Here is a 13,225-nt window from a genome sequence, read left to right as displayed (position 1 = left end):
CTGTGCGCTTTACAAACAATCTAGAATATACAATGACATAAAACAGTAAATAAATAAAACAATAAATACATATACCATAAACAGATATATTCAGGAATATGAGATCGAAAAAAAAGCGATTAAAAGCACTGGTGAAGAGTAAAGCGATAAAACAGATTGACTACAAAATCTTCAATTTGAATGCTAAAAAAGTGAAAATTCCAATTGAAGCTAGAACTATATAAACCAACACGACAGAACATCATAAAATCTAAAAAAAATCCTAGAAACCATCTTTAAAGTGCTCTTGAAAGAGATGCGTTTTCAGGTGTGATTTGGAGGAGGTGAAGTCCGTGATCATGCGAATTCCGGGAGGCAGCTCGTTCCATAGATTAGGTATACGGCGACCGAGAATGCTGTAGGGCCATAGTGCTTCTTGTTATGGGTGTTGCAAGGAACGAGAGCATGATTAAAAATCAACTTGATAAGTCGAATCACGTGATGTACCGGTAGTGTGAACTAACAGAGCAGTCTAGAATACAAAGAAGACGTCTGGGTCATTAATAACATTTTATTCTGCATACTATACTGACTTCAAATGATATTCTCTAGAATAGCAGTTATTGTTTGTATTTCGCTGCTATGTGATATTTATTTACGTCACACTATCACACGACCCGATTTGAGTCGCACGAATTGTTGTGGCTATACAGCCCGCACTTGCACTCCCCATTGCATTCCTCGCACCAGATAACATGCATGTTACATAATACACACCTGGGTTAGCTTTCATTAGGTTGAATTTCTTTTTTGAGAAGAAAATGTATTCCACGATTTTTTTTTTCCTTCTGAAAAACAGGACTTCCAGGCAGTGGCCAAGCCTCTCTCAAAATTCCTCTTAGGGAAGGAATTAGATCAAGAAGCTTTGAAGGCCGTGGAGACGAATTCATCGGTAAAAAATATGAAGAAAAGTTATGATGAAATTGAAAAATCCAAACCAGATGGTAAATTAATCACCAGAGCAATGGGTGCAAACCCGTTCATTCAAAAAGGTAATTATGATGATTATGATGTGTGTATTTTAAAAGCCATTTGTAAAAGTATTGGCAGAATAACTGCGGCCAGAAAGTTATATAATGGTCACTAATTATTGAACTTAAAAAAAAACAAAAACAAAAAAACAAACAAATCGACCCTACAGGCTCATTAAAGTATGTTTGGTATCAGAGACTTATAGAAGATGAACTTTATGCCAAAAAAATAAATAAATAAATAATTGTAGTTATAAAATATTTTGATCACCGTTAACATATGATTTAACATATGTGGTGGAGGAAGAGGGTGGGGTGGGGTAAATAGATATAGGGTGTAAGAGTAATCATTCGAATGAATGAAATAGGAATATCAGCATACACATACACGATCAAACTAATCAAATCGAGTTTTTTAATCACCAAATATGTCGAGGTAATCTAATAGACATTAAAAGTAACTTCTGGCATTCAGTTTCCATGACCTGGATCACCTCTCTGTGTAGCTATCAATGTACATAACTCAATACTATTATTCACGCATTTGACTGAATTGGCATATTATCGACATATCACATATTACTGCGGAAATGTATGGTATCTGAGACGCAGGCAGGTAAGAAATGGCGCACATGCGCTTTCACTTCGTATTAGTGTTTTATACTTATATATACACTCTAGTGGGAGACAACGTACAACTTAAATAGAAGAGACAAATATTTATAAGTAATTAGCTTCCCCATTTAAGTGATGTATGTATCTTAGGAAATGATCACTTCGTGAGTTCCTCCTGTTCAACATGTTGTTAATGTAATGCGCATGCGCACTACAATATTGACATTACTGGCCACGTGAACGATACATACATGACTGGACGTTGAAACTTAAAGTATCATTTAGTCTCTGTACATTTGCAGTTTCAGAAGCTAGCTGTGTAGGCAACTTATTCTGACAAGCGCCCTCAATTTGTATAGGTACCTACATAACTATACCCCCTGATGTGTTGTCCGATCAAAACATAACACCATGAACAACCGAAAAGTTTTTTCATAATACTGCAAGCAATTCACTCCAATCGTATTAAAAAACTACGTATATTTGCAGGCAAATGCAGTTTGGGTTTCTTCTTGTAATTTCTCTAATTGTGATAATTTCTCTCAAGGTGTGACTGGTACTTGGAAGGAATTCTTTACCGTTGCGGAGAATGAGCTGTTTGATTCAGTTTGTAAAGAGAAGATAGCAGAGTGGGGATTTGACGTAGCCTACCAGTAAGAGGAACGGTCTCTCCAACGATTCCCCGCTTTGGGAAGTTGTTTTATTACTTTTTCATTTCTAAAGGTGTGACAGAAGAACAAATGCAAGCGTTTAATCAAATTAATAAATTAATTAAAACTCCCAGTCCTATAGCTTATATACATATGTGGCACCCGATACTCATGGCTTTATCAGTTAATAATGGGAAAAGGTAAGCACCCGTTAATTAGTTAAATTGTATTATAATTTCTTAACATGTGTTACATTTATAACCATTTGCTACATATGAGCAAATACTAAACACACAATCCTATAGATGCATAATGATTGACTGGACAAACCAGACTACTCTAAATGTTTCACCAATAATTACGTCCACATTTTAGCAGAAAGTGGATGACACTTTACTGCAAAACGCTTAAAAATTGCCTACAAGGCATACTTAATAGTCAAACATATAGGGACAGTTGTTTAAACTCCTGACCAGTCATTATTTGAAACCCTTGAGTAATGAATTCTTCTGTTAGCTATTTTACACTGTAATTTCTGCTGACAGGTCTAACAGGTATGAAGGTATTATAACACACTTTAGTTTATACTGATTAATACTGATAGAAATATATATATATATATATATATATATATATATATATATATATATAAATGAAAATCGTAATGAGTTGGAAAATCAAGAACAGTGAAAAAACTTTCAGCCTCCACCGGGATTCGAACCACGGGCCTCCCGCTCTGTACGCGGACACCCTAACCACTAGGCTATGGACGCTGATTGTATGTCCAGAGGTTCGAAACCGGTAAGGAAGATCGTAATTCCACTGTAGGCGTTTGTCACCTATATCGAACAATACTAGTTCTGTTTTTGGTGACATATTTTGCCCTACTCTAGAGATCAAACATGATGCTATCCAACTCGAAAATCATTTGTGATTCCTAAAGCCGGATCTCGAAAGAGATACTTTGAACATCTATATAGATAGATATAGATATATATATCTATATCTATCTATATATATATATGTATATATATATATATATATATATATGTATATATATATATATATATATATATATACATATATATATATATATATATATATACATATACATATATATATAGATAGATATAGATATATATATATAGATATGTATAAATTTTGTAATTCATTTCTTGTAGTTTCTTGTGTATTTTTCTTGTCTTGTTCAAGATGGCATCAATTATTTGAATTGAATTGTGACTATGCATAGACGTAGGAGATGGGACTGATACTACAGTCCCCATTTAGTGGTAAATTCGGGAAGAATATTGGCAAGTTTCGGGCCTTATATTATTAAGGTTAAGTCGAACATGGCTCAGACCCAACCCCGCAACAATTTGTAAAACGGTCGCTTATGCCCATAATCAAAAGACCCACATAAAGTTTGATACTGGCACATCCCGGCAAGACAGAAGTTCTGAATAGTGTACAACCTTGTCACAATTAAGTGTTGACTCTGAGATTTCAATAGTATCTACTTGCATTTCATCTGTCGAGCAACGTATTAAACCTAAGATGAGACTGTTTTACTGATCTGAATAATATTTAAGTAAATGTTCTATGTTGTGTGTGTATCTTATATATAATAAGGCCATATATGGCCTTATAGTCTTACAGATAATAATACGGAAATATTAAATAATGTAGCCGCTAAAAAAACATTTCTCGGGCCACATATTCAAGAAACTGATCTAGGCTGGTAGAAGTGTTGTATAGGATCAAATCACATTGTGACATTTGTAATAAGGGTTCGTACTTTATGCTATCTGCTAACAGAGATCAAAATGAACTTGGCCATTAAAAAATGAGATATTCTCCGTTCATTTGGCATTATCTTGTAGATAAATGAAATAAATTATACTCAAGCCATGGTCCTTGTTTTCCAGGAGAATTGGATCGAACAAATTTCTTGCCCAAAAAACTACAAACTAAGGTTCAATCCGGTTTATCCCACCCAATTAACAACATTAATAACCAGTGCTGTACAGAAGGGAAAAAAGGAGCCATTCGCTCCTAAATGAAATTCAGAATGCGAAAATGCATCGTATTTTCGATGATGTAACATGAGCAGTCTTATTCATGCATGCATCTGACAAAATTTATAGCGAAAGTGTACAACATACTTGATCTTAGTAATACATTGAAAAGCAGTGTGATGTGACAAACGATAAATACACAATGACACAGGCTGTCCTGAAATGACCATTGACCTCAACAACAGGCTTCTTGTTCTAACTGTGATAGAAACATCAACATATTAAATATGACATGACATCTGCCCTTGTTGAAATATTGTGTAAAAATTTGTTTTTTTGACAATTTGACCCCTGGTTAACACAAACGACCATTGACCTCCGCCCACAACATTAGGCTTTCCGTACTCAATGTGGTACAATTACATGCCAAATATGCGGTCTGTCCAAGCTTCCCTTGCGATGTTATGTTTAGGAAGGTGCGTTATTGTATAGAGACAGGTGAGAGGGGAGTTAATGTTTGGCGTTTGTTGACTTCAAATTACATTTGACCTCCACCAAAAGCAATCATAGGCTCTTTAAATTTGATATGGTACATCTACAAACCAAATATGAGTTCTGTCCAAGGTTTGCAATATCATGTTTACAAGGCTTTCACAATTTACCTGTTTACACCTGAATTGCACTCAATGTGGTTCAGATACGTATTAAAAAAACTGAGATCTGTCCAAGCATATCTTCTTGAGATATCGTGTTAACAAGGTTTTCACAATTTGACAGCTTGTGACATCAAATGATCACCACAGAAAACAGTAGGCTTCTTATACTCAATGTGGTTCTTCTACACACCAAATATGAATTTGGTCTGGCCTTCCCTTCATCAGATATCGTGTTTACAAGCTCGGCGTCACAAACGCGCACACACGAACACGCATACATACATACAATTCACTGCTTAAAAGTATCGCGGAAGGATGTTGATATATTGACTTTCTGTTCAAATTTCAAAAATGATCGGTTATACCATGTTTTATTTACATTATTATATTATTTACACCATGTATTATATTAGTTATTAGCACATGTCAGTACATTGATATTTGAACCGCACTTGAATATTATAACAAGTGAACAATTTGGGTTGTCCTATACAATGACCCTCAAGTTCAGTGGCGTAGGAACAACGTGTAGAATTTGCTTATTTCATGTAGCAAATAAAGTAGTTCACACTAAGTCAGGCTACCATCAGGGATTTGTGAGTTAAAAGTAAAGAAGAATTCACTTGAAGCAATATTGATGCCGACAACAATGACTGCTTGACCTCATTGCAAAGACTTGTAATGTCTGTACATTTGCTTGACACTGCATTTGGTCGCTTGCTATGTTTATCATGACGATTAAAGACCAATATTTGTATAATGGTTGTTCCGAATAAATTCAGGCGCCGCAATTGGAACTATTGTTTCTTAATTAATAATAATTAATGGGAATGTATTAGGTGTTGTATCCAAAAGGTCTATTTAGTCATTTCGGCGTTAGGATAACCTATACCGAAACCCTATATACTAGTACAGAGTTGCTTTTGTTCTTCCATGTGGAAATCCGTTTTACAATTTTACTTTCTGGTAGGGTAAATATGTCATGTATTGGAGGTATCAATTTTGACTAGTTTTTATTCAAAGTATAAAAGATGCACATGAAAGAGAACTAAACAAACAACTAAATTCACATATATATATATATATATATATATATATATATATATATATATATATATATATATATATATATATATATATATATATATATATATATATATATATTAAATCCTTTGCTTATATATGACTTTATACGAAGGTCAGGCCTCCCCTGAGAACGATCAGATTTCCTTTGAACCATAGGAAGTGTCCGACTTAGGCGAATCGTTCCCAACGCCCTCTATTGTTTGCCCGTATATAGCCGATTACTCATGGGGCTTTCCCTTGTTCTTACCGCATGCGCAGTAGTTATTCTTTGTGTTGTCATGGCCGAAGGAGATGTGCTGTTGAAGAAAAAACAGTTCCCTTTCCTCGTGAATACCCGAAATTCGGCCGATTTTTTCCCGGTAAGTTATGCAAAATGAATCTCCATTGTGTTTGTCGTATCTTATACGGAATATTGGGAATTTAGGCTAGAATGAAATGACTTGTTAGTCGATTTGCGCATGGTTTCGGCGATTTGTTATTGTCTTGTCGTGTAAATCCATCACTTAGCTCTTTAAAATTTGATCATACAGTTGTGGCACTTTCTGCCAATTTGGAGTAACTGAAAAGTCTGATGTCAAAAGTTATCATTGCGTGGGCCGTTCCCATGGTAATTTCACGATTGGTAAAGGTTTGGCGTCAGTATAGCCTATTTTGTGTAGGAATCGGTTTCACGATGCAATGGTACACTGTGCTACCAGTGGAAGTGGTGTACTGTGGTAGGTCAAGGACTAACGTTATCTCTAAAATTTAAGTTGTTACAGCATTTCATCCGTACTTCTGGATTTTTGGTAATTTTTACCGGGAATTATTCTCGATTATTCCCGGAAAGTCTCAATCGAGAGAATATGTTACCGCCCTACTCAAGACTCAAGTGTATACGTAGCTAAGTCTAATGGCCAATATTGGTTAATACAAATAGCACCAGACCTAGATAAATTAGCCAAATAAATAGCCTTCTGTATTCTGAATACTTTAGCTTGGGCCTTGAGACAGTCACTATGGTATTTTGGTCCATAAGTCGTGCAAGTGAGCCATAAATTTGATCATATGTCATGATTATTTGCCTAATGCTTCTGAATGAGATAATATATATCTCAGGCTAATGACTTGTCACAATTTCGCACAGATTTATTTTCACTATGTCCACTTCAAAGGGATTTTAGTCACCACATTTTAAAAACCATTACAGATTCAAGTGGCACTACCTCTTTTTCAATTGTTGCTTTCTGAACTGCAAAGCCAAACGTCAAGTACCTTTCAGCCTTACAGCAGCAATACAAGGCCCCATTGGTAGCGTTACTAGCCTGGGATTTGTTACAAAGTTAATTAGAGACTCAAGCCAGGTGACGAGTGGAAACAAGAAAAACTCTGCGCACAAGCATTTTATTTTTTATTGTTAATTGGCTGGATTTAGAAAGAACTAATCCATTCTTAATTGTCTCACTCTGGTATATACACTACTCGACAGTAAAATACAACATGTGGAGTACAAGAAGCTGAAAAGAAGTCGGCCGGTAACTAAGCTACGGTACACTTGCACGGAGACAGCAACAGATGAGCTGCGAGTCACCCTGCATACCACCGACTGGGATCTATTGTTCATCAGCTAATTCACTTGACGAGGCGACGGACATTGTCACTAGTTATTTCAACTTCTTTGTCGACAAAATCATCCCTCTTTAGACACACAAAATCTATCCGAATAAAAAGCCGTGGGTCACAAAGAACTTAGAGATTTACTCAACGAAAGGATGAAGCTCCGATGGAAGGTAAGAAAACAAGGGTGAAAGAGGTACAGAAGTGCATCAAACGTAAAGTCGAAGTATGTCAACAAACATGCAAAGACAAATTAGAAAGAAACTTTGCTGAAAATAATTCTGCTGGTGCATGGAAAACAATGCAAATGCTGACTGGATACAGACAGAAGTCGGTGACCCCCTAGTCAGAGGTCACACAAACTTTCGTGGAAGAGTTTAATGAATTGTAGGACTATACAACTGAGAAAAATGTAGTATGAGTGAATTATTAGTGAATTAATAAAAAGGGAGTTTTAACAATGAGATTTGCGTTACTGAACATGAAGTTAGGGTAGTGTTTGGATCATTGAAAACCACCAAAGCACAATGCCCTGATGGTTTATGCAATGAGATCCTGGCTGGGATATTCACAAAACTCTTTCAATGTTCTTTAGACATCGGCTAGATTCCACGACTGTGGAAAACGTAATTAGTTATACCCGTCTCAGAGAAAGAAATTCAACTGAGCCTAATGACTTTTCGGACCGTCTCACTTAGCTGTAACGTCATGAAATGTTGGAAAGACTAATAATGAAACGCCCTCACAGTATTACAGAACAGTTTATTGACCCCTTGCAGTTCGCTTATAGAGCAGGGAGAGAGGGGGGGGGGGTTCAAGTTGATGATGCGGTGTTGACATATCTGCAAAAACGTTACTCTCTTTTAGATAAAGATAGACAATATGTGAGATTTAAACTTTTCTAGTGCATTCAACACAAATGTCCCACACTTACTTACAGCTAAATTAATCGCACACGGTGTATCTCCCCGAACTACCCAATGGATTCATGACGTCAGAGGGTGAAGATAGGCGATGTCTACTCAGGGGAAATGATTTTAAGTGCAGGTGTGCCTCAGGGCTGTGTCCGCTCCCCCTGGCTTTTCCCTGTATATCAGCGACTGTCAGAGTATGTCCAGTGATTGTAGGGTCATAAAATATGCGGATGATACTGGCATTACTGCATGGTTACCTGTTAAATGACATTAACTGAATAACAACATTGATTGGTCTAGTAATGCCACAATTGTACATAAGAAAGCAAATTAGAGGCTGTATTTCTTGAGAAAACTGAAGAACCTCAGAGTGGATAAACAATCATGACCTTGATCTATAAATCCCTCATTCAAAGTGTTTTGATGTATAACATAATTTGTTACTTTGCCAATGTTACAAGAATCGATGTGAAGATACTTGAGCAATCTCAGAAAGTTGCTCAGCGGATAATGTATGTATATGTGATCTTCCCGCAAGCAGGAACTCGCGAAAGAAGCCATGGAGGCTTATAGACTCGCAAGCTGACCGAAGCCAATCTCTCGGCACACATCCATTTAACGTCCATGTCGGGAAGTTGTTATTGAACAACACCCTTGCCAGACGACACACATTGCTGTCGGCGGGGAATCGAACCGGGGATCTCATGACTGGGAGACGCCGGCGTAACCACTAGACTATACACTCCGCCGATCGGTGTTCACTTCGATAATCCTCCGATAATCGGTGTTCACTTCCTTCGTTAGAGTGCTTGTATCATGAGAGGTTCTGCAATAAAGTGAAACAAATCATGCAAGACCCAACATACCCCTTGTTTGAGCACTACATTTACCACCGCTCTGGAGTGCGTTTATGCCCACCACGTACACTTAGGCCCCGCTACATATACTCATTTGTGTATAATTCTATCCATATTTTTTAATTCACGAGTGAGAAGATTTCTTCTTTAGGACTTGCTGTATATATGTTTGTATTACTGTATGTGTATCGCAGTCTATTGATACTTATACTTTTTTCTTTTGTTTCGTTTGCGACCTGTGTAAGCCGAATTTTTGATTGTGGACAATAAATTCAATTCAATTCAATAACCCCTTTAACTATTTACCAAACAAAAACATCAATATCACCCTAAACATTTGCAGATATGTTGTATGCATTTAACCCAATGATAATATCGATTTAATAAACCCATATCTTCCTTAATTAGATTGTGATACCCATTATTTAGCATTTAACCTTCAAAAATTACAGACAAGCCCAATAGACCACATGAATATTCATGACATGACTGGCTATGTAGCTATGCGTGCAAAGCTTACCACGGTGGAGTATAAAGACCATTCACGTTACGGTATACGGTTGACCTTACAGTTTCTTGTATGAGTTTTGAAAAAGTAAAAACACTGTCTTGCCACTTCTAATTTTTATTTTAATCCACTCATTGGAATTATCCAGAAATGCATCTGCAGCTGGGATTTCATCATGAGACCACGAAGATATTTTTCTTACATATTGAGCAGCAACTTCATTGCTTTGCATTTTATTGTATTTTTTTTAAGTTAAATGTACATGGTACATATCCAGCACGGTACCGCAATGCCCGTTCCTCTGTTTGAGTCATTGCTTCAGGAGACACCTGTAAGGTTGTTGCTGGTGTGGCAGGAAATAGTGTCCGGGCGTCTCACGGACACTATTCCACGAGAATTGTGTCCGTAGGACAACTTTCTCGGGGGGGGGGATTGGTGGCATGTCACTTTCCAACAAGGTTGCTAATAGGGAGGAAAACTTCTTTTCCAGGGCATGCTGTAAACGGAATATATCTTCTTCTGCTTCCCTCTGAATATCGACCTCATTTAAAAGTTTTTGCCATCTTCTTAACAGTTTGTTCATTGACCTATACTTGAAGAATTCATGCCACGTTTTCCTCTTCACTTTGTCTGAAAATGTGGTCCCTGTTAATTTCTTGGTACATTCGTCGTTAACGACGAATGTTCTAAAAGTTCTTCTGCAAACTTGTAAAACATTTAATCTTTTATATGAAGTTTCACTTTTCTCGATAGGTGAATCACCTTGATGTGAGTGAGGTCTTCAATTTGAAGAGGTCATCTTCAAATATGTCGCAGATGGCATCTTAATAAAATCTAACGCAAGCACTGAAGCATCAGCCTTCCTAGGGCTCTTTGCGGGATACTTCATTCCTGTAAATGAACGAGTTATGACAATTTTCAAGGAACAAGCTATTTGTCACAATATTACAAATACAAGGCATAAATTGTGTTTCTTGTAACTGATGAGAAGTATATTTCTATCCAGCTTTGGTTTTAAAAGATTCTGCCGTATTTTACAACTTTGAAAGAAAATTCATATACAAGAGGATAAATTTGTTAGTCTTTGGGCCTAAGCGGTACTTTTTCCTCATGGTTTGGCTGATATAAGGAAGAACCCCCTACCCATGATTCCACTACCCAGTGCTCAGTGCAATTTTTGAATTTTGTTGATTTATTTCTTTTATCGAGTCAAATGCTTCCTGATTGCAAAATTGTGGAGAACAATAATACATTTAATAAATATAACTATATAAATGGGGTGCTATGAGGTTCTCTCCCTATGATTTCACAACCTAGTGCAACCCAGTGCACTTTACACTTTACTGAAATTTGCTAAAAACTCTATAATCAAGGCATATATGCTTAATGATAGCAACAATTGTAGTGAACAATGAATTACACATATCTTCAGTTCTTACTGTAAACCTTATAGCACATACTACCGATTTATAGCACGATCCCAGTTTTTACTTTGGCACACAAATTTAAGATTTACAATAGTAACTGTGTTCTCTGTGAGTTTCAGGTCCTGAATGACAGACACACGTATAGCCATATCAACTTGGAATCATGTTGCAGATATGATGATAACCAAATGCACTTTATTTGATAGAAAGTGATATTCGGTTATCGTTTAACTTATGTATTAATTAAACTGTAAATTTGGAATTATATTAATACCAGGAAACTCTGCATGCCACGGCATATTGACTACCAAGTAAACAGACATATCCCATCTACATTTTCTATCAAGCCAGGTTTAATTAACATCATTTACAATGTATGTACACATTTAAATAAACTTGTTAAATGCTGTTTCTTCGAAGAAAAAACTTTTTGTTTTTATTATTGTTATATATCTCACATTTCATCTTACATTTTATTTTCCAAGAAAATCTGCGGATATTAAATGCAAAATTATCAAGTTGAAAGAAGATTATACTTTAGAACTAATGCTTATGTTTTTACAAAGTAAATATTTTTATTTGATATTGCATTTGTATAAAGTGTAATTGTATATTTAACATTTCAGTAAGTCATTAATTTTCTTTTGATATGCAAATGACCCACTTGTCAGTTGTAGCTATAGTCATTTCATAGTCGCAGTATACTCTTCGTTGACACTTTGTTACATGCCCGATTTACTTGCAAGGCCATTTTGTAAGCTCTCTATTTTCTCCAAACCTAACTGCATTTCTTGGAAAAGAAGATATTTGTGTTTCAATAAAAATGAAACAGTGAGCACAAACCATGTTTAAAATTTATTTCAATGCTGTCTCTCATTATCATGAATATTAACCTATTAAGCATGACAATTACATTCAATGGGATCAAAACTAATAACCGTTTATTGGTACTTGTCCATGAGAGAATGATTTATTCTTGTGGATTCAACAGAACTGAAACAGCAGTGAAACAAGTAGAACAAATCAAAGGCGATATTAAAATTTGAAGTACCTGTCTTGCATAATCTATATTTCATTGGATGGAGGTTACATTGAAAGAACTTGATTAAAGCTAATTTGAAAATAAGATTAAATTCAATGAGATAAAAACTAATAGGCGTTTATTGATACTTGATCCAGAGAATGACTTGTTCTTGTGGATTCAATAAAAATGAAACAGCAGTGAAACATTTCAACGGCGTTATTAATATTTCAAGTACCTGTCTAAATAGGCTGTTTTATTGGATTGCGGTTACATTGAAAGAGAATTTTGAGAACGCTAAAATATATTAGCACATAATGGTACAACTTAAAGAAGTCTATTGTAAATGAACAGGAGTTCATTATGTATGCAACTAAATCAGCTAAAGTCAATTTGTTGTTAATTTTCATGCGTTTACGTGTATATTTGAACTGTTGAATGACATATTTTAATTACATTCGATTTACATAACGTAACTGCACCTAATGAATGTTCATAAAGCTCACCATTGTTGAATCATAGTTTATGCCAGACTGAAGATGTTATGTACAGGACTTCAGTGTAATTTGACATCACTGAATTGAAGTCGATTGAAATGATCTCCGTGACAGTAGCATTCTTATCACCAACAAATTTGCAAACACTGGAAGTTAATGTTTGTTAATAACAGAATGCTAAACATAGCATTTACGCAATAAGATAACCCGTGACTGTGATTATGTCATCTAAAGAATATTTGATATCAAGCATTACAACAGTCTTAGGATTTTTTTTATTTAAAATTCCTATATCCTACTTCTTAATCCTATTTCAGAACATCATACTTAGAACTACTGATATATGGTGTTAATACTTTTGAAAAACATT

The 13,225-nt window shown here is 35.7% G+C and overlaps 1 protein-coding gene across 1 annotated transcript in view; it reads left to right on the top strand.

The window, feature by feature from the left end:
* LOC139972848 (amine sulfotransferase-like) overlaps window positions 1-3,249 on the top strand; it is an 8,097-nt gene extending 4,848 nt beyond the window's left edge. The window contains exons 5-6 of the mRNA XM_071979205.1: window positions 839-1,031; window positions 2,173-3,249. Of these exons, the coding sequence (XP_071835306.1) occupies window positions 839-1,031; window positions 2,173-2,282 (303 nt within the window). The 3' untranslated portion in view covers window positions 2,283-3,249. The remainder of the gene's footprint in view (window positions 1-838; window positions 1,032-2,172) is intronic.
* The last annotated feature ends 9,976 nt before the right edge of the window (window positions 3,250-13,225 follow it).

This window comes from Apostichopus japonicus, chromosome 2 (genome assembly GCF_037975245.1).
Source record: "Apostichopus japonicus isolate 1M-3 chromosome 2, ASM3797524v1, whole genome shotgun sequence".
Classification (NCBI taxonomy): Eukaryota; Metazoa; Echinodermata; class Holothuroidea; order Aspidochirotida; family Stichopodidae; genus Apostichopus; species Apostichopus japonicus.
Note: the sequence above shows the minus strand (reverse complement) of the source record. Positions and strands in the feature narration are given on the sequence as shown.